At 35.6% G+C, this 18779-nt stretch overlaps 1 protein-coding gene across 2 annotated transcripts in view; it reads right to left on the bottom strand.

Moving 5' to 3' along the window:
• The window catches only part of LRBA (LPS responsive beige-like anchor protein), a 777508-nt gene that overhangs the window by 595449 nt on the left and 163280 nt on the right, over positions 1 to 18779 (bottom strand). For both annotated transcript variants that reach the window (XM_007469901.1, XM_007469902.1), the window contains 2 exons: positions 1808 to 2866; positions 488 to 663 (listed from right to left, as the gene is read on the bottom strand). In XM_007469901.1, coding sequence (XP_007469963.1) covers positions 488 to 663; positions 1808 to 2866 — 1235 coding nt within the window. The remainder of the gene's footprint in view (positions 1 to 487; positions 664 to 1807; positions 2867 to 18779) is intronic.

An 18779-nucleotide genomic window follows, 5' to 3' on the forward strand; every position in this document is an offset into this window, starting at 1 on the left:
CAATGCCATGAAATGTTTTTAAACAGAATAAGAGTAGTATACAAATAACAATAAACACATTAGGCACTTTTAAAATTATAAATCATACAATGGAGGATAATCTGAAATACACAGACTCTTTATACTAAAAATACATTGGAAAATTAGATGTTTTACATAAATCCCAATTTTCTTTTTTTTTACTATTTCTAGAAATAAACCCAGTCAGTAGACCTACATTCAGGCAAATTATATGCTATATCATATGCTGTAAAGTACACAGCAAATTTTTTAAAAGAAAAATTTTCAAGTTTTTGTACTCTAAATATGGTACCTCATTTATATGAGAATAAACATTAATTCAATAAAACCCTACCACAGAAATAAGTTACAATCTACTTTTTAAGCAAATGACTGAAATTAATTGCAAAATGTCAACTATATAAATTTCTTTGAAAACAAACACTAAAATTTATATACATCTTCTATAATAAACATATGGACAAACCTTCTCCACATCTGTATGTCTGTTTCTATTGAAAATAATAGATCAGTGAGCAAACGCTGATGCACTTGAGACCATCTGAACTCTGGAATACGGAACATAGACCTGGAATCCCTCCTTTGTCCATTAACTGCATCTGGTGCTGTTCCTTGCCCTGGCTGCTCCTGTTGCCTTGACATCTAATAGAGAAAGTTAAAAAGAATAAAATCAGTTCAACTTCAAAGGTAGACATTAATAACTTAATAGCTTCTATGTAATTCATCTAACAAATACTCACATTTTAAGATACTAAGGGACTAAATCAGAGAAAAATTATCAATGAGTAATAACATTAATACATTTAAAGCAAAGATATAAAAACTGCGAAATCAGCACAATGCAGCAGTAACTGGCCAGGAACCATGTTAGTATTATCACCAGCTAATGCAACATTTTATAAAGGAATCAAGAAGCTTTTGGTTTTGAATACTGACATAAAAGAAAAGCCATAGCTGGATTATAAATTGGCTAGAATTAAGAAAAAACAAAAATAAAGACAACAGAATGAAGACCAAACCAACAAAAAAAGGAGGAGGAGGGCTTCCCTGGTGGCGCAGTGGTTGAGAGTCCGCCTGCCGATGCAGGGGACACGGGTTCATGCCCTGGTCTGGGAGGATCCCACATGCCGTGGAGCGGCTGGGCCCGTGAGCCATGGCCGCTGAGCCTGCGCGTCCAGAGCCTGTGCTCCACAACGGGAGAGGTCACAGCAGTGAGAGGCCCGCATACCGCAAAGTTGATTAAAGTGGGAAATGACAACATGCACCCACAGTGGTGTCATGAATCTCTCTGAGACACTGGTAATGAAGAAAGCTGTGTCTCTGGATCACACAAAGGCTCCTGTCTCATAAACAGACCTCGTGGAACAATTTTAAACCACACACTTTGTACCTAAAGTTACACACTGGCAGGTGGTTTTGCAGGAGGGTAGTCCTAGATTCTGCTTAAAAACTAACGTCCTAACTATGACTGGGTCATCAAATAAAGGGTAAAAGTATTTCCAATGGTTGCTTTATAAGCTAAAAATACACTAACACTGAAACTTGAAAGTAGTAACTTTTGATGATACTGTGGTGAAAATAATAATAAAAGCTGCCATTTAACAAACTCATACTGAAAGCCAAACCCTGTGCTAAAGATAATAATCTTCACATTCACTGCATTTATGTAATTGCAAATAGGTTATGAACCAATTCCAAAATAAAATAAAATAAAATCTAAGTCTATACACTTGTTCTATTTCAACTCAATACAAATACACTTCAAGAAAATAGTAAATATAATCACCTCAAGCACAGGCGGATGACGCTGAGATGCTTCCATGTTTGTAGTGGCCTTCAATTCCAATCTCTCAGTATCCGTAGCAACACTGGAAGCATCCAACTTAGCAATCCTCTGCTCAGAAGTAGTAGGAGACTCGAAGATACTACTATTAGAATCACTATGTAGTTTGGTTTCTCCGGCGAGGTTAGTCTTCTCCCCTACCTCCAGCATCTGACCAACATCTGATTGAACAGTTGCTTGGGAAGCAGTAGTTACTGGTGAGGTAGCTGAAGACCCTGACGCTGTCATAGTCAAGACTGCAGAATCTTTAGGATCTCGAGTTTCAGTGTCAGTTTGTTTCTTAGTTACAGGTTGTTCCTCTTGAAATATTAACTTGTGGTCATTACTAAACATGTCCATTCTTTCACTGGCTTCAGAAGCAGCTGGAGACAAACTGTTATCTTGGAGCTCTGTAGGTAGACTGGCTTCCTCAGTAGGAATACTTTCTACCTTCAGTTCTACATAATCATCATCTTCTTCTTCCTCTACTACAGACTTATCCAATAATTCTGGCACCTCTGAAGCATCCTCTTCTGAAGGAGAACTTATGGAAGCAGTTACTTCACTGACAGTCATTATATCTTTGCCAGTTGTTTTAAAAGAATCAGAGGAAACAGTCACAGCTTCTATTATGTCAGAAGATCCTTCTAAACTCTCTGCATTAGTTGTTTCATTTTTCAGTGTTTCTTCTAAAGGGACTTCATCGAGTAACTCCTGATTTTCTTGCACAGTTGTCCTTTCTTCATTAGATGTATTGTGAGTTTGCAGTTCAACAATGGATGCAGATTCTACTGAACTTGTCTTCCCAATGCTTGACTTTTCATCACTAGTTCTGGTGATATGAGAAGAAGGAGAATCCTTTGTATCCGATTGCTGGGATCCTACTGAAACATTAACATCCCTGCTAATGCCAGAGACTGCTTGAATTGGACTTGAAGAACACTGCCCTATTTCTTCATCAACTTTTCCCTGGTGTTCCCTAAATATATTGGCAAGGTTTTCTTTATGTATTTCAAAAGTGACCTACATGAAAAACATACAAGCAGTCAAAACATGCAAAAAAAAGAAAGAAAGAACAGAGCATACAGAACATAAAAATATTTAATTTTTCAAATATATGGTTTATATAATGCAGTAAGACAGTTTTCCTATAATATCTTTATTTATAGAATGATAAACAAAAGGTAAGTCAATCACAAAAATCTAAACAGTCAAAAACTTATAGCTAATCTTAATGCTAACAGGTAGCATGGCATCAAACAATAACAAGAATATAGTTATTTAGCCTATTCTTAAAGACATATAATATAGGAAAAGAGTACATTATATTCTACTGAATTCTATAACTTGTACCAGGATCTAAGTATGTACCATTGGGAAGTGCTTTGTGCACTATGTAATATATTGTTTCAAATGCAATGAAAACCCATTTCCCCATGATTTATCCTCAGCAGAGATCAAAAATATCAATTATGTTCACTTCATATATGATGCAAATCACACTTAGATATTATATATATTATAGCAGCTCTCTATATATTTATTAAGCTACTAAAACTTTCTCTTACTAAGCTAAAGAATATAAATTCTTTTAGCAATGAAATGAAAAGATCCAACCCTTCCCCTAAGGTCAACCATAATTTTCAAAGTTGAACTGATCACAAATGGTCTGGAAGTTCCAGTTCATCCATCCACACAACCATTCATTCCACTTGTATGCTGTATGTAAGAGATTACTATGTATTCAGCACTGTGAACATCTTCATATCATGCTTATTAGACTTTTACCCAAATAAATGGAAAACTTTTACAGTTAAAGTATAAAAGACAGTGCTGTGATTTTCAATGTCAAAAGGTTTATGAATTTCTTATCTCATCAAGCATTATTATATTACAGCCACCATTATGTGACTGCTGCTAGTGAATTTCAATGGGAACACCTCTCAAAAAAATAAAAGTATAATACATGCAGAAGGTATAAGCATAATTACAGTTTATCAATGCTGGAATTGTTTGTTTATGTAACCTGTATTATTATAACATATATAGTAAATTGAACCTTTTAGTCAACAAACCTTTATTGAGCCCTAGTATAGGAGGATGGTAGTAGATGATAACAAAAAAAGAAAAGATGATTTTTCATGCCCAAAGATTCACAGGCCTTTTTGAATCACAGATGTGTATCCATGTGGATACAAGGCAAACAAAATTATAAATAATGCACAATGTACACAGTTCCTTCCATAGCTATTAACTAGCCTTTGCTCATTACATATACAGTACATTCTTGCCATAATGTGGTATGGCTAAAAATAAAAATGTTTAGGAAATAAACATTTTCCTAATTTTAAATATGTGGGGAACTTTTTTGAATATTTCAAAATGAAATGCATGTATTCAACACTAAAGAGTAAAATGGCACAATAACATTAACAAAATATCAATTTCTTTTACACCCAGAAGGCTGATATCTTCTTTGAACTATGTTCTTTATTTTAATTGACCAATTCCTCATTTATTCATTCAAGAAAACTTTACTGAACATCTACAGTATGCCAGACACTGTGTGATGAAAAACAAAATGTTCCTACCTTCATGGTGCTTATATCCTAATGGAGTAGATGAAAAATAAACATGTAAATATATAAGATAATGTGAAGTAATAGTAAGAGATTTGAAGAAAAAAAGGAGATAGAGAATAACTATGATAGTCTAGATGGGAGGGTATGTTTTACTAGGGTAACTGGGAAAGGTCTCTGGAGATGTTATGTTTGAACAGAGACAAGAATAAAGTGAGAGAGCAAGTTACATGAATATCATGTAACGAAAAGACTTTCAGGCCGAAGGAAGAACAAATGCAAAGGCCCTGGAGCCAAAATAAGCTCCGTACATTAGAGAAACAATAAGAACCCAGCACACAGAGAACTGTAGGTGGTAAAGTCAAAGATGCAGCCATTGGCTAGATCATGATTATAGAGCAGTATAGACTATGTTAAAGACTGAATTTTATTCTGATACACATATAATGTATAATACAACAGTCTTATAGAGTAAGTTTAGTTTTGAATAATCATTGGGTTTGGTTTTATTCAAATTAAGGATTTTAAAAATTTTTATTATAAAATGTATCAATAAACATGAATATATACAATCTATAGGTACAGGTTAAAGAGTAGTTTTTTAATCCCATGTACCTATACCCACATCAAGAAACAGAACACTATTACTACCTCACAATTCTCCTATGTGCCCATCCCCAACTGTGCTCCCAATCGCCCCACCCCTATCAAGAGGAAATCAGTATCCTGGCATTTCTATTAACTGTTTCCTACTTGTTTTTTAATAGTTTTTACTACCTAAAAAAAGTATACCATAAACCTAGCTAGCTTTGTAAAAGAAAGGCCAATATTGCCACAACAAAGAAAGGCTCCAAGGAGAAGACAAGCTACACAGAATCTGTGTATTGGAGCCGGCTCCAGCTTCTCTAAGAGGATATATAAGGCTATTTCTGGGAAGTCTATAGGCAAGGTCATTAGGAAACACTGGGAAATATACAGGATAAGAGAATCTATGAGGCCTAGTGGGGGCCAGGTAGTGGGTATTTGGCATAAGTAAGGTCCAAGAAGAAAACTATTTTATATTGTATTTTCCAATTCTAAGCTCACTATTGTACTCTCAGAAGCAGAACAAAGCAGACCACATTTTTGAGGGGTGAAGTGAGAATCTTCAGGTGATCCAGGCAGCAGGACTAGAGAGAACAGGAACTAATCACCACATGGTGAAGACAAGTAGTCATGAGAACATGAGCCCATCTCATGTGGGTAATTTGTCCTCAGGCTTTAAAAAGATGTTACAAAGGCATCTTGCATTTCAATAATAATAGCTCCCCCTATATCTGTATCTTAAGTCAAACTATTCCAGTTTACATGGACGGTCATATGTCTGCTACATAGCTGCCATTCTGGGACCTCCCTTCACTACAGTCTTGGAGATTCCCTTCAGCTTTCTACTGTTGCCTATATCCCATATCTTCCTCTTTGTTTTATTCTCTCCTTTTGGTGCAGTATATCCTCCAGTGTCTGCTTGAAATTTTTGAGACCTAAAAGTAAATTTATTCTACCTTCATACTTAAAAGTCAGATAAAATTGTAGGTCGGAAAACATTTACCTTCAGAATATGAAAGGTATTTCTTCACTGCCTTCTTATTTCTGTGCTTACTGTTGGGAAGTCTGAGGTCTTTCTGATTCCTGATCCTTCATATGACTTATTTTGTTCTTTTTCGTGAAATTTTATAAAGTCTTCTCTTGTTCCTAGTGCTTTGAAATTCCACAATGATTCTTGCCACCGGTCTATTCTGATCCACTGTGCTAAATATACCCACTGGGCCCTTCCAGTCTAGTAACAAATATCTGTTGGTTCTGGGAAATTTTCTTGAATACCTTATACCTTCTTCCCCTCTTTTACCCCTGTTCTCCCTTTCCGGGATTTCTATTTTTTGAGATTGCACTGATTGGTCCTCTAATTTTCTTACCATTTCTCTATTTTTCATCCCTTTGTCTTTTGGTTCTACTACCTGGGAGAGCTCCTCATCTAACTCTTAAACACGTTTTTCATTTCTCTTATGTGATTCTATACTAGTCACTTGACTTCTCTGCTGCTCATATTTTTCCTCTCTAAAATGGGTAGTACAAGGGTAAATACAGACCTAGAAGATTTCATATTTTAAATTTCCCCTGGTGCAAAAAGGGAAAGAAAACTCCCTCTCTCCTCTTTAGCATTTCCTTTAGAAAACCTGAAGTTCGAAATACTTTCTCTGGTAACTGGAGATGTATGTAAATCTTTTTAAAAGATAATAAGCCTCTTTCTAGTTTAGCATCCCTAGGATATCTTTCCTGGGGGCACTGGAGACATTTCTTTCAAACATGAACATCAAGAATGATGGTGCAGGGCTTCCCTGGTGGCGCAGTGCTTGAGAGTCCGCCTGCCGATGCAGGAGACGCGGGTTCGTGCCCCGTTTCGGGAAGATCCCGCATGCCGCGGAGCGGCTGGGCCCGTGAGCCATGGCCGCTGAGCCTGCGCGTCCGGAGCCTGTGCTCCGCAAATGGGAGAGGCCACAACAGTGAGAGGCCCGCATAACGCAAGGAAAAAAAAAAAAAAAAAAAAAAAAAAGAATGATGGTGCCCTGTCTCCTGTCTCAGTGAGAGTTTAAGCTTATGTGCTTGGCTCCAAGATGTAACCTCTGAACATCCGAAAAACTACGCAGAATAATTCTGGATGATCACAGACATGTGGAAATAAGACTGAATCAATTACATTTAAATAATGAAAGATGAGGACTTCCCTGGTGGCGCAGTGGTTAACAATCCGCCTGCCAATGCAGGGGACATGGGTTCGAGCTCTGGTCCAGGTAGAGCCCACATGCCGCAGAGCAACTAAGTCCGTGAGCCACAACTACTGAGCCCACGTGCCACAGCTACTGAAGCCCACACGCCCTAGAGCCTGGGCTCCACAACAAGAGAAGCCATCACAATGAGAAGCCCAAGCAGCACAACAAAGAGTAGCCCCTGCTCACTGCACCTAGAGAAAGCCCGTGCGCAGCAACGAAGACCCAATGCAGCAAAAAATAAGTAAATTTATAAATAATAATAATAATGAAAGATGAAACAGGGGCATTAAGTGAAAAGAATCACAAATGTTTTAACAATGTAAGTGTACTCTGAGCCAACATCACAAAGTACCAAGTGATAGAAACAGACAGAACCACTGCAAATGTCTGGAAAAACACATATGTAAAAATCAACAAAGTTTGAAGCAGCAGAATGCAAATAAAAAAATAAAACTTTTAGTGATTGAAATTTAAAATAAATCCAAATAAACTGAGACATTGGATAATTAGTAGAGTAAGGATAAGTTTTCATCCTATGACAAGACCAAGTGATACTCCCAATGTGAGGGGAGACTGCCACCTCCCTAGTTCAACTAATATAATTATCACAAAAGAAAGTTATCAGCAAAAACACTGCAATCCATTTCAAAACCAAGTATGCTCCTATACTAAAGAGCACTGTTTTGAAGAATGAATAAAACAGACTTGAAACTGAAGAGTTAGAACCTACATTACTGCCACTATAAAACTCATCCAGGATGTTAAAACAGTACAGTAAAATTTCAAAATCCTATGACTATACCTGCCCAATGTATTTTTTTGGTGAATGTCAATCATCATCCTAAAATGGTGTACAACAGGGATTTAATGGACATTTCCAAAGCTTACGTCTAAATACTACTATATATATATTTTTTTCTTATTAGGTAATAGGATACAAACTTAACAGAACAAAATGTGTAAAATGGTAAGAGTCCTAAAAAAATTCATTCACACTTTTATGTTAATGCTTTTATTAAGGTTACTAACGTAGTGCATAGCAACAAAAGTTTTATAACACCTTACTGTAGCAATAGCATATAGTCAATTATATAGAACTGATCTTTCCTGTGGTTTATAAACAATCTGAGGAACTCCTCTTGGATTTTCATGTCCCCTTTAGGGCCAACAGAAGATACATATTTTTGCTATCACAAACTCTCTCTTAAAGATTTGTTTCCATGATGCTCTTACTAGTATTCACTTAAGTTACAACTTCCATGACTGTCATCATAGTTAGTCTTTCAACCATTTGATGAGACCATTCATTCTAAAGGTGAAATATAAGTCTGTGTAATATATTTCTTTCTCAATTCTAACTACATTCATAACCAGCAGACAAACTTTCAACTGGCCATTGGAAAAGACAGGTTAAAAGGTAGTACTTAACATTAATTTTTCAAGCACAAGAAGATGGTTTCTGTAATACATATTTCAATTCAAAGCAATGTACAGTTTCATAAAGTACATTCTTAATGTGCCACAAGGAATATATTTCCTTTTGTGATAAACAGATTTGCAGTCAAATCTGTACCAAAATAGTGCTTTGTCTTTCCTAAGCAAACCAACTCTTTCCTTTGTAAATATGAATATTAGAAATGCTTTCACATTTTTGAAGTTGATTTTTAAATCTCCTTTTAATTTACTCCAATAGTCGAAAAGCTAAATGGCAACTGAGTAATTATCACTGTTGTTATTTTTTTGATACCGTTCTCCTAAAGGTATTTGTGACTGATAATTCCTAATTAATTACCAGATACTGTTCTAAATTATTCAGCTAAAAGATTAGTTATTAATGTTCACAATCATTAGATAGCTAATCTATAGCTGTTTGTAACGTTTGGAAAGTACTTCTATAAACTACTAAAGATACTCATAAGCTAATAACTATAACATTTCTTCAGCCATTACTTTCAACTTAATTGACATTCAGATTTACTGATTAGGAGATAAAAGATAAATGCAATATATCAAGAGATTAACATTATTAATCCATGTATTAAAAAATTTAACCTGTAAAATTTAGACTTTAAATGTTAGCAATGTTTAGGAACTGGCTTTCTTTTTGGAAGCAAATATATCTCTTTCATTGTATGTTATTTTCCTTTGGAAATACCAGCTGTATATGATATGCTAACTTCTAATTCTTAGGTTTCCAAGTTTTCCACAGTTGATAAATAAGATATATTTTTCTTTGAAAATAGCTGAGGGACTTTCCTGGTGGTGCAAGTGGATGGGATCTGCACTCCCAATGCAGGGGACCCGGGTTCAATCCCTGGTCAGAGAACTAGATCCCACATGCATGCTGCAACTAAGAGTTCGTATGCCACAACTAAGAGCCGGTGCAACCAAATAAATATTAAAAAAATTATAAAAATAAAAATTGCTGAATCTTCCCATATGGAATATCAATAAGCATAGCTCAAAATGATCACCACCACACAATAGGAGATCTTTTACAGAGACTCTGTTGCAACAGCTTACAACAATAATGGTATAAAAGATATAACAGTTAAAATCAAATATTTATAAGCTTACACATATTTACTGATCTATTTTATGCAAAGTACCCTGGTTACAAATCTAAATGTTCTGGACAAACCTAAGCACTTAAATGCTACCCTAATACAATCTGACTGGAGGGATATCAAGCATATAGCCTAGGTTATCCTAAGAAAACTGCCTAAAATAATTAGTTATGAAAACAACATTATACATTCGATAACAAAGGACAAAGAGAAAAAATGCCGTGAGGAAAACAAGTCACATATGTAATAAGCACTATACACTCATCATGTAATAAGCTCAAAAACATTTTTTGAATAGGTAGTATACTTTGCATTCAGAACACACTACCCCAAAATATGGCACATTGGCACACTATTTTAAGATGAAGGAATTTGAGAAACAGTAGGTATAGAAAAGACTCTGACCTTTTCATCCTCCTCGAAGCAAATCATAGAAACACCAGGTTCTAGAAGGACTCTCTCATCTCCCCCTTCTCCCTGAAGCTTCTTATGTGAGAGGTGCCTATAGCCCAGAGGAAAAGAGCACCCTTATCTCAAAGACAGAAGTAGGCCGAGAGGAATCGGAATAAACAGGCCTTGATGATTTTCCCCCAGTTTACTACTCTTAGTTCATACCCTTTGTCCTTCCACGCTTTTCCACAACTTTCCACCCTTCATCAAACCTAGTATAAGAACGCTCAGGCTTAACCGTTTCTTTGGGTCTTCACTTCCTTATGAACACTCCCATTTCATGTAAAACATATTAAATAAATGCACATGCTTTTCTCCTAATAATCTCTCTTTGTTAGTTTAATTTTCATGTCCTGCCAGGGACCTTAAGACAGTCAAGGAAAAGTTTTTCTCCTCTACAATTCACATGATTTTTTTTTCATTTATTTATTTATTTATTTTTGGTTGCGTTGGGTCTTCGTTGCTGTGTGTGAGCTTTCTCTAGTTGCAGTGAGCGGGAACTACTCTTCGTCAATGCAGTGTGCTGACTTCTCCTTGTGGTGGCTTCTCCTGCTGCAGAGCACAGGCTCTAGACACACAGGCCCACTAGTTGTGGCACACAGGCTCAGTAGTTGTGGCTCGCAGGCTCTACAGCTGCAGGCTCAGTAGCTGTGGCGCACGAGCTTAGTTGCTCCACGGCAGGTGGGATCTTCCCAGACCAGGGCTCGAACCCGTGTCTCCTGCATTGGCAGGTGGATTCTTAACCACTGCGCCACCAGGAAAGTCCTACAATTCACATGATTTAAATATAAAACAGTATATAGTGTAAAAGTCTCCCTCCCACCACTGGTCCTCACCTGTACAATTAATTCCCCAACAATCAGGTAATCAGTTATTAATTTCTTATGTATCATTCCAGAGTATTTTTGTGCATATACATACAAATACAAATTCTCACTTTCCCACTTGTTTAACTCACTAATATCCACTATACACACTGTTCCACAGTTTCTTTTGTCACTTAATATATCTTGGTGAACTATCTCAGGATAGTTTTAATTTACAGTCCCTTAGGAAGTGTCTTTTCATAAATCTAAAGTACTTTTTACTTAGTTTTCTATGAGTTGTTTGATCATGGTTTTCATTCATTTTTCTATTAGTTTGTCTTTTCATATCTATTTCTAGGAGCACTTTATATATTAGGAATGTTATTTTTGCTCTGGTCCTAAACAGTTTTCCCAAATTTGTCATTTGCCTTTTGACTTTTGCTTATGGTATTGTTTGGGTTTTGGTCACAAAGGATTTTATATGTTTTAATGTAGTAAAAAGAATAGTCTTTTTTTTCTCTTTAATGGTTCTAGATTCTAAATTATACTTGGAAAATTCTTACACACTCCAAGGTTACAGAAGAATTATCTGTGTTTTCTTCAAGTACTTTTGTTTCTCCCTCCACCCCCATCACAGCCCATTTAATTGATCCATAGGTTAAATTTCTTCGTACTCCAACTTTTTTCCCCCTAGATGAATCCTGTATTATCCCAACAATATTTATGGACTACTTCAAGTTTTCCCTTTATAATATACTAAAGTCTTATTGGAACTTTGTATATTTCTGGACTTTCTCTTCTACTCCCCTGGTCAGCCTATCTCTTCATGTGTCAATACTACATTTTTAAAATTATTGACATTTGGTAATGTATTTTAGTATTCAGTAGAGTTAGTCCCCCTCACTGTTCTTTACAGATAAGTCTTCCTGGATATTTTTACTTGTTTATTTTGTCTTACATTTCCTTAATAATTAGCTTGCTCTGTTTTTTCTCCACCAAAAGAAAAAATGATTAATTAGTATTTTCCTGGGATTTCATTAACTTTATAAAATAACCTAAAGAAATGTTAATTTATTATAACTTTATGATGTTGAGTCTTCCTATTCTAGGAAATATGTTTTTCCATTTGTTCATGCCTTTTGTGTGCCCTTTGGGAATGTTTTAAAGACTTTTTCAAGTAATTCAAAGTGTAATTTAGAGATATATACAAGATAGTACTGGCAGTATACAGAAATTACTTAATTGTACCTAGAAATAAATGGAAGTACCGAGAAGATGCTGACATTTAAGTTTGGTCTTCATTAATGATTACTCATATGGAGGAAACAAAAGGATTAAGAGCAAGGGGAGATGCCATGCAGAAGGAATTTAAGAAGGTATGTGTAAGAAAGGATGGTGAAAGAACATGGTTCATTTAAGACACTGAAGTTATTTGGTAAAGCAGTAACATTAAAGCATTTCTAGGAGTGATGAGCAATAAAAATAGTGTAAGCAGTGTCAATGGCAAGGAGGTAACAGACTACTAAAGGCTTTGGGAACCATGAGAAGGAATCAAAATTTTATCATACAGGTAAGGGCAAGCTTTATTTATTCACTGCTTAAAAGGCAACGCAACCAAATAAATAAATAAATAAAAATTCTTTTTAGAAGGCAACTCTGTGATTTAACACAGACCAATTACAAAGTTATTTTCTAATGAATTTGACTTGTAAATCCTACTATTCCACTTATATGTAGCTTAAAATAAACCCAATACAAAAAAAAATAATGAAAAACAAAAAATGGGACATACCTACATACAAACTGTCAAGGAAGGGAAAAAAACAAATTTAAAAGTAATACAATTGTATTTTTGTTTACATTGACAAACACTCTCTCCGGAACCAAATTTTAGTAAGGTTGCTCTGAATCCTCGTCTCACCTGGGCCCTCTGTCCTCGTCAGACCTACAGCTCTGAGTTTCAGCAAGAATCCTAGGTCAGTTTAGAGAGAATCCCCCATCCTCAATATCTGTTCACACTTACATCTGATCAGTTCCTCATTCCCCACCATCTCCCAGGTGATATCTAATCAGCCTGGCCTGTCTTCAGCAAGAGTCCTGTTAAAGTCCGGTTAACCAGAATCTCCCCCACCCCACATGTTTCCTCTTATTAAATTTCCATCTACTGAAGCCCTTCCCCCCATTCCTACCTTGTTCCGTGGCTATAAAATCCCCATTTCTCATTGCTGTATTCAGAATTAAGTCAATCTCTACACTCAGGTCTTTTTTTCACCTATTACAAGAGTTCCTGAATAAAATCTAATTTTACTGCTTTAACTATTGTCTGACTCTGGTTCTCTTCAACTACATTTTAAATTAATTTCAATGTATTTTTTAAAAATTACCTCCACTAATTTTTCTGAACAGAGTTTTAGAGAAATCCAGAATATGAAAAGCAAATTAATTCACTCAATTATTTCTTCCTAGAATTTTAAGTGGTCTGATATTCAGATGTTACATCAAAGTTGCAACTTTTGGTCTGAAGCTCACCTCTTTTAGTAAGCAATGCTAGTAAATATACAAACAAACTTTACTCTTTCATAAAATGATTTTTGAACGACACTTCCTTATTAACACCAAGTGAGGATGCAATTTAAAGAAAGCCTTCCAACCAACTTAGTATTCTCTTAATCTCTATAAATCATACTAACACATGGAAACATTCTAGAATTAATTTAAAAGAAATTTACTTAAAGAAATATTCTTCCCTCCAACTTCTTTAAAGTATGAAAACTTCCATCTAATCAATAATTGTTCCCTATTCCACAACATGCCTAAAAATATACATGTAATAAATACTAAGTTAAGCTCATTTTGATGGGCAATACCAGATATGTTTTTAAATACTTGCACAACAGCTGAGATACACAGAATGCTTAGTGTATACTATTTTAAGCATCTGGCATATATTGAGACAATCTTCAAAGCAACCCTAAAAAGACAGGTAGCATAACCCTCATTTTATATGCATGAAGATAGGAAGCACAGCAACATAAAATAACATCACACAGCTACTAACTTACTAATCTTTTCATTTTTACAAAGATTAATCTTGACCAATTTTATTTTCTTAAGAACAATCCAGACAGGTACTCTTGTGCAAAGCTAGAATATAAATTCATACACAAGTTTTTAGATAGCAACTTAGCAATACCTACTAAAACTTTTAAAAACATGTGCAGACTCCTACTCGAACCTTAGGAATTTATCCTACAAAATAAGAGACAGTTATATAGGAGCAGGCTCATCACTACTCAAAAACAAGGGAAAATTAAACTATAGTGCATATGCAATACACTATAATACAACTCAATAGATTTTTAAAATACCACCTCCACAAATTTTTCCAAATAAAATTTTGGAGAATGCCAGAATATGAAAAGTAAACTTGAATCATTTATTCAATCATTCCTTCCTAGAACTACATGTGGTCTGATAGCATTCAGACATTACATCAAAGCTGCAGCTTTTGTTCTTAACTTTACTTCTCCCATAATATTATGCAATATACATATACCTAATAATATGCAGCCATTAAATTCATGTAAGAAGTGTATCATTAATTGAAAGAGTACTTGTAAAATAACATAAGTATTATAGTTTTATAAGAAAATAATTATATGTATGTGTATATTTATATACAGAAGACTAAAGTCTTGCACCAAAATATTAAGTCATGCACAGGTGATTGGATAAGAGGTGATTTCTGGATTTTGTGTGTATACATTTGTAGTAGGTTCCACATTTCCTACAATGAGCACATATTATTGTACAAATAAAAAAAACAATAAATACTATTTGTTTAAAAAATTTGAAGCCAACGAATACTTTAGCAATTAAGTATAAAATACTGACAATCCATGAAGTATGAAAATTTTGTAACTCTTGAAATTTCTTACAAGAATACGTAGCTTTTAATGTTATTACATAGACACCATAAACTCACACATACAAACACATGCATGTTTATATTTGCCAGTTTATACCTTGTGATTTCTAAAAATACTTTTAAGAAACCACTTAGAGAATTCTAACAAAACTGATTTCCACATGCTTTTTACCCAACCTAAACTGTACTTTCTTCTTGTATAAAATGACTGACATTTATGTTTAAGCCATTTCATCAGACTGCTAACAGCAAATAAATCTAAAGATAATTTAAATAACCCAAGATAACTAAACACTTTACCCCAAATTTATCATCTGGGGGAAAAAAATCTAAGTCATATTATATCTTTAAGTCAAGTGAAAAAAACTTTTACTTGTTGATTATTTTAAGTCATAGATCGATTCTACCTTGGCAATACAGGCCGCTTAGACAAAACACAGTTTTACCTGTTTAGAAAAAAATGTTTTTGGACAGTTCTTACAATTCAGAATATATTAAATGCCTTAATCTAAATTTCAATTAAGGAGTAGAAGCATTTTAGCATACCAAGTGAAAACAGTGTTATTTAATTACTCAAGATAATGTTCAATTTGAAGCATTAAAAAAAGGTAAAGAAAAAGAGGAATAATAAAAACCTAGAAAACACACAAAGTACAGTTACACTAGAAGAGCCCATTACTGCTTATAAAACCTAGTTCAGCTGTTGGAGGAGAGGGATACAGTGACAAACAGCTTCCCTGCTACAAAGGTGGCAGGATATCTATCAAACTGGACAATAAAATTGCAATTGAGTTTCTATGGCTTTTTATAGCAGCTACATGTATCCTGATGTAACTCTGCAAAAGCTATCCAATTCTGCAATGTTAGTTTTTTACACACCGGTTGTTTATGAAGAGCCATGTTATAAATTTGTGATACTAAGATTTTAAATAACTGCAAACAGGAAAAAAAATATACATTACTTCAGTATTATATGCACTGAAATATTTGTAAACCTTTAGAATTAATATCTTCAGAGAAAAAAATTTGGTTCCAATAATTTCAGCAGAACTTTTATCAGCATGCTACAAATTGTTCACCTACTTACTCAATCACTTCAGCTCCATCCTAAACTTTATTAAATATTGATTTGAAAAGCTTTAGAGTATAAGTTTTCCATTTTACTTTAAAAACAGATATCAAGATATTAAAATTCAAAAAAAATTAACATAGCTACATTCAAAATAATTACTTTATATAAACTTCATCAAAGAGAAAAAAAGCTTTTTAATCAATGAAGAAAATTCATAAAAGAGAAATAAAACTGAAAGACATTTATGAAACATTAAAATTAAAGGTGAAAATCACAAGAAGCAACTTGTAACTTTAAGTTTTTCTTTTCCCCCTCATTAAGTAAAGCTTTAGCACTTACTCTTTAAAGTATACTTTAATAGCAAAAAGGGACAGGTGTAGTTTTACTCAGACAAAATACTCTACATGAACTTAATCAGTGTTTACTCCATTTTACAACTGTAATACTAAAACTTGAGCCAAAGACTGGTTCTTGGCTCAAAGTAGGCAAAAGAAGCCTCTCCGTAAAGTAACTATTTTCCTTGCAAAGGTTTTAAGATCTGTTTAAAGCCCTAAGTCACTGGAGTAAAGAAAAATATGAACTATATAAATTCACACAGAAAACTTAAAGCCTGTTTTGGGTTTCTGTGTATAAATTTGAGTCTAAAAAATACTGATTTCAGATACTTCATAAGAAAAGTACTTTATATTTCTTCTTTTAACATTTCCTGTGCCTTAAAATATGCTCCCAGAAAGAAAAAATACATTTTCCTTTATGATAAAAAATGTATTAAGGGGTCATAACTGGGGTCCATATTTAATTTACATAGACTTCTTCTATCTTCATTATGCTTTCTAAAGAGTATATTATTATTAGCATCTTAGTGTGAAAGTGGGAAGGGGAAAATTTTATAAAAGTTAGTCAAAATAATTCCCTGTACAATCTGAGGGGCCCTCAAAATTCAGAGTACATAAGAAGGACTTATTTTAAAATGCAGATTTCTAGGAACATACCACAAGATTCAGATTCAGATTCTGAGGTGGGGTCCAAGAAACTAGAAGATGTACATCCCAAGTTCCTCTGATGAGATGATCCCTAAAACATACTGTGCGTGATTCTGACAAAGACTCAGATAGACACAGACATAGATTCTGACATAAGTAATTTAAAGACAGCTGCTACGGCTATTTCCTGGGTCGTGGATAAGAGAAGACTGAGGCACTAAGGCACACACAGGGTGGCATGGCGCCACATGACAGTGGAACCAAATAGCCCCAAACAATGATGGTGTAGTTCTTCCTCCTCCTTCCTGAAACAAATATTTAACATGCAACTGCCAAGCACTCAGCACTATGCACAGTTACGGGAGATATGACGAAGTATAAAACCCTTCATCCCTGCTGAGGGCTTACAATTAACAGCCACTTTTTTTGTTGTTTTGTTTTTTGTTTTTTGTTTTTGTGGTACTCGGGCCTCTCACTGCCGTGGTCTCTCCCGTTGCGGAGCACAGGCTCCGGACGCGCAGGCTCAGCGGCCATGGCTCACGGGCCCAGCCACTCCGCGGCATGTGGGATCCTCCCGGACCGGGGCACGAACCCACCTCCCCTGCATCGGAAGGCGGACTCTCAACCACTGCACCACCAGGGAAGCCCTAACAGCCACTTTTGACCAAGAATATAATATGAGTTATTACAGGATCATACTTGCTTAAATAAATACTAGTCTACATTTCCTATATGACACATTACTCCTCTTCTTCATGTACTTTACACACCCCCAAGCAAACCAAACAATTCCACATGCTTTTCCCTCAGGGTAATCATCTATGCACCTCTGCTTACGCCAATTCCTCCACCAGTGATTCTCATCACCCCAGTCTCTACGTACCCAAATCTTATTTATTACCCTTCAAGGCTGTAGTCAAATGACATCCATTCTACAAACCTCTCAAAGGCCCTCTCCTTTCACTGTGAATCTCTCTTCTAGGACATTTATTCCTTCCTGCCCTGTCTTTCAGTACATGTATTATCTCCCATATTAGAAAGTAACTTCTTTCAGGATAAGATCTGTTCCAGATTCATCTTTCTATCTTTTGTAGTAAACCTGAAGGTAGTCAACTAGAAGACAGGAAAAACAAAAGGGAGGAGTGTTAAGAACAAAAAGAGGAAACATAAAGGTAGAAAGGGGAAGAAAAGAGGTGGGCCACTGGAGTAAGACCTAGACACAGAGTGACTGAAAATGAGTAAGAGAGCCCATGGAGGGTCTGACCAACAGACAGGGGAGAGGAGGGAAGGGAGCAGAGACAAAACAAATATAAACAGAGAAAAAGAAGAGGTTGGGGAGGGGTGGGGAGAGAGAAGATAGGGGGTACAGAAAGGGTGGAGGAACACTGGAGGGAAAAACAAAGAAAGAGAAGGAGAGGCATGGGAAAAAAGAAGATGGTGGCTAAAAGAAGAAACAGAGAAATAAGCAAAGAGGGAGCAAGCTAGCTAGGCAGTGATAGAGGGTAGCACAGACTGCACTAGGTACCCACAGTCAATGCCAATGCAGGGGGTTGGGTGGTGATTTGTCAGATATTGGGAAGAGGAAGAAAGTAGGGGGAAGAGAGAGAGTGAGGAAGTGGGGGGAAAGAGGTTAGGGGAGGAGAGAGAGGAGAGAGAAGGGGGGTATTAAAACCTTTGCCTTTGGGGCTTCCCTGGTGGCGCAGTGCTTGAGAGTCCGCCTGCCGATGCAGGAGACGCGGGGTCG

The sequence above is a fragment of the Lipotes vexillifer genome, unplaced genomic scaffold (assembly GCF_000442215.2).
Source record: "Lipotes vexillifer unplaced genomic scaffold, Lipotes_vexillifer_v1.1 scaffold755, whole genome shotgun sequence".
Lineage (NCBI taxonomy): Eukaryota > Metazoa > Chordata > Mammalia > Artiodactyla > Lipotidae > Lipotes > Lipotes vexillifer.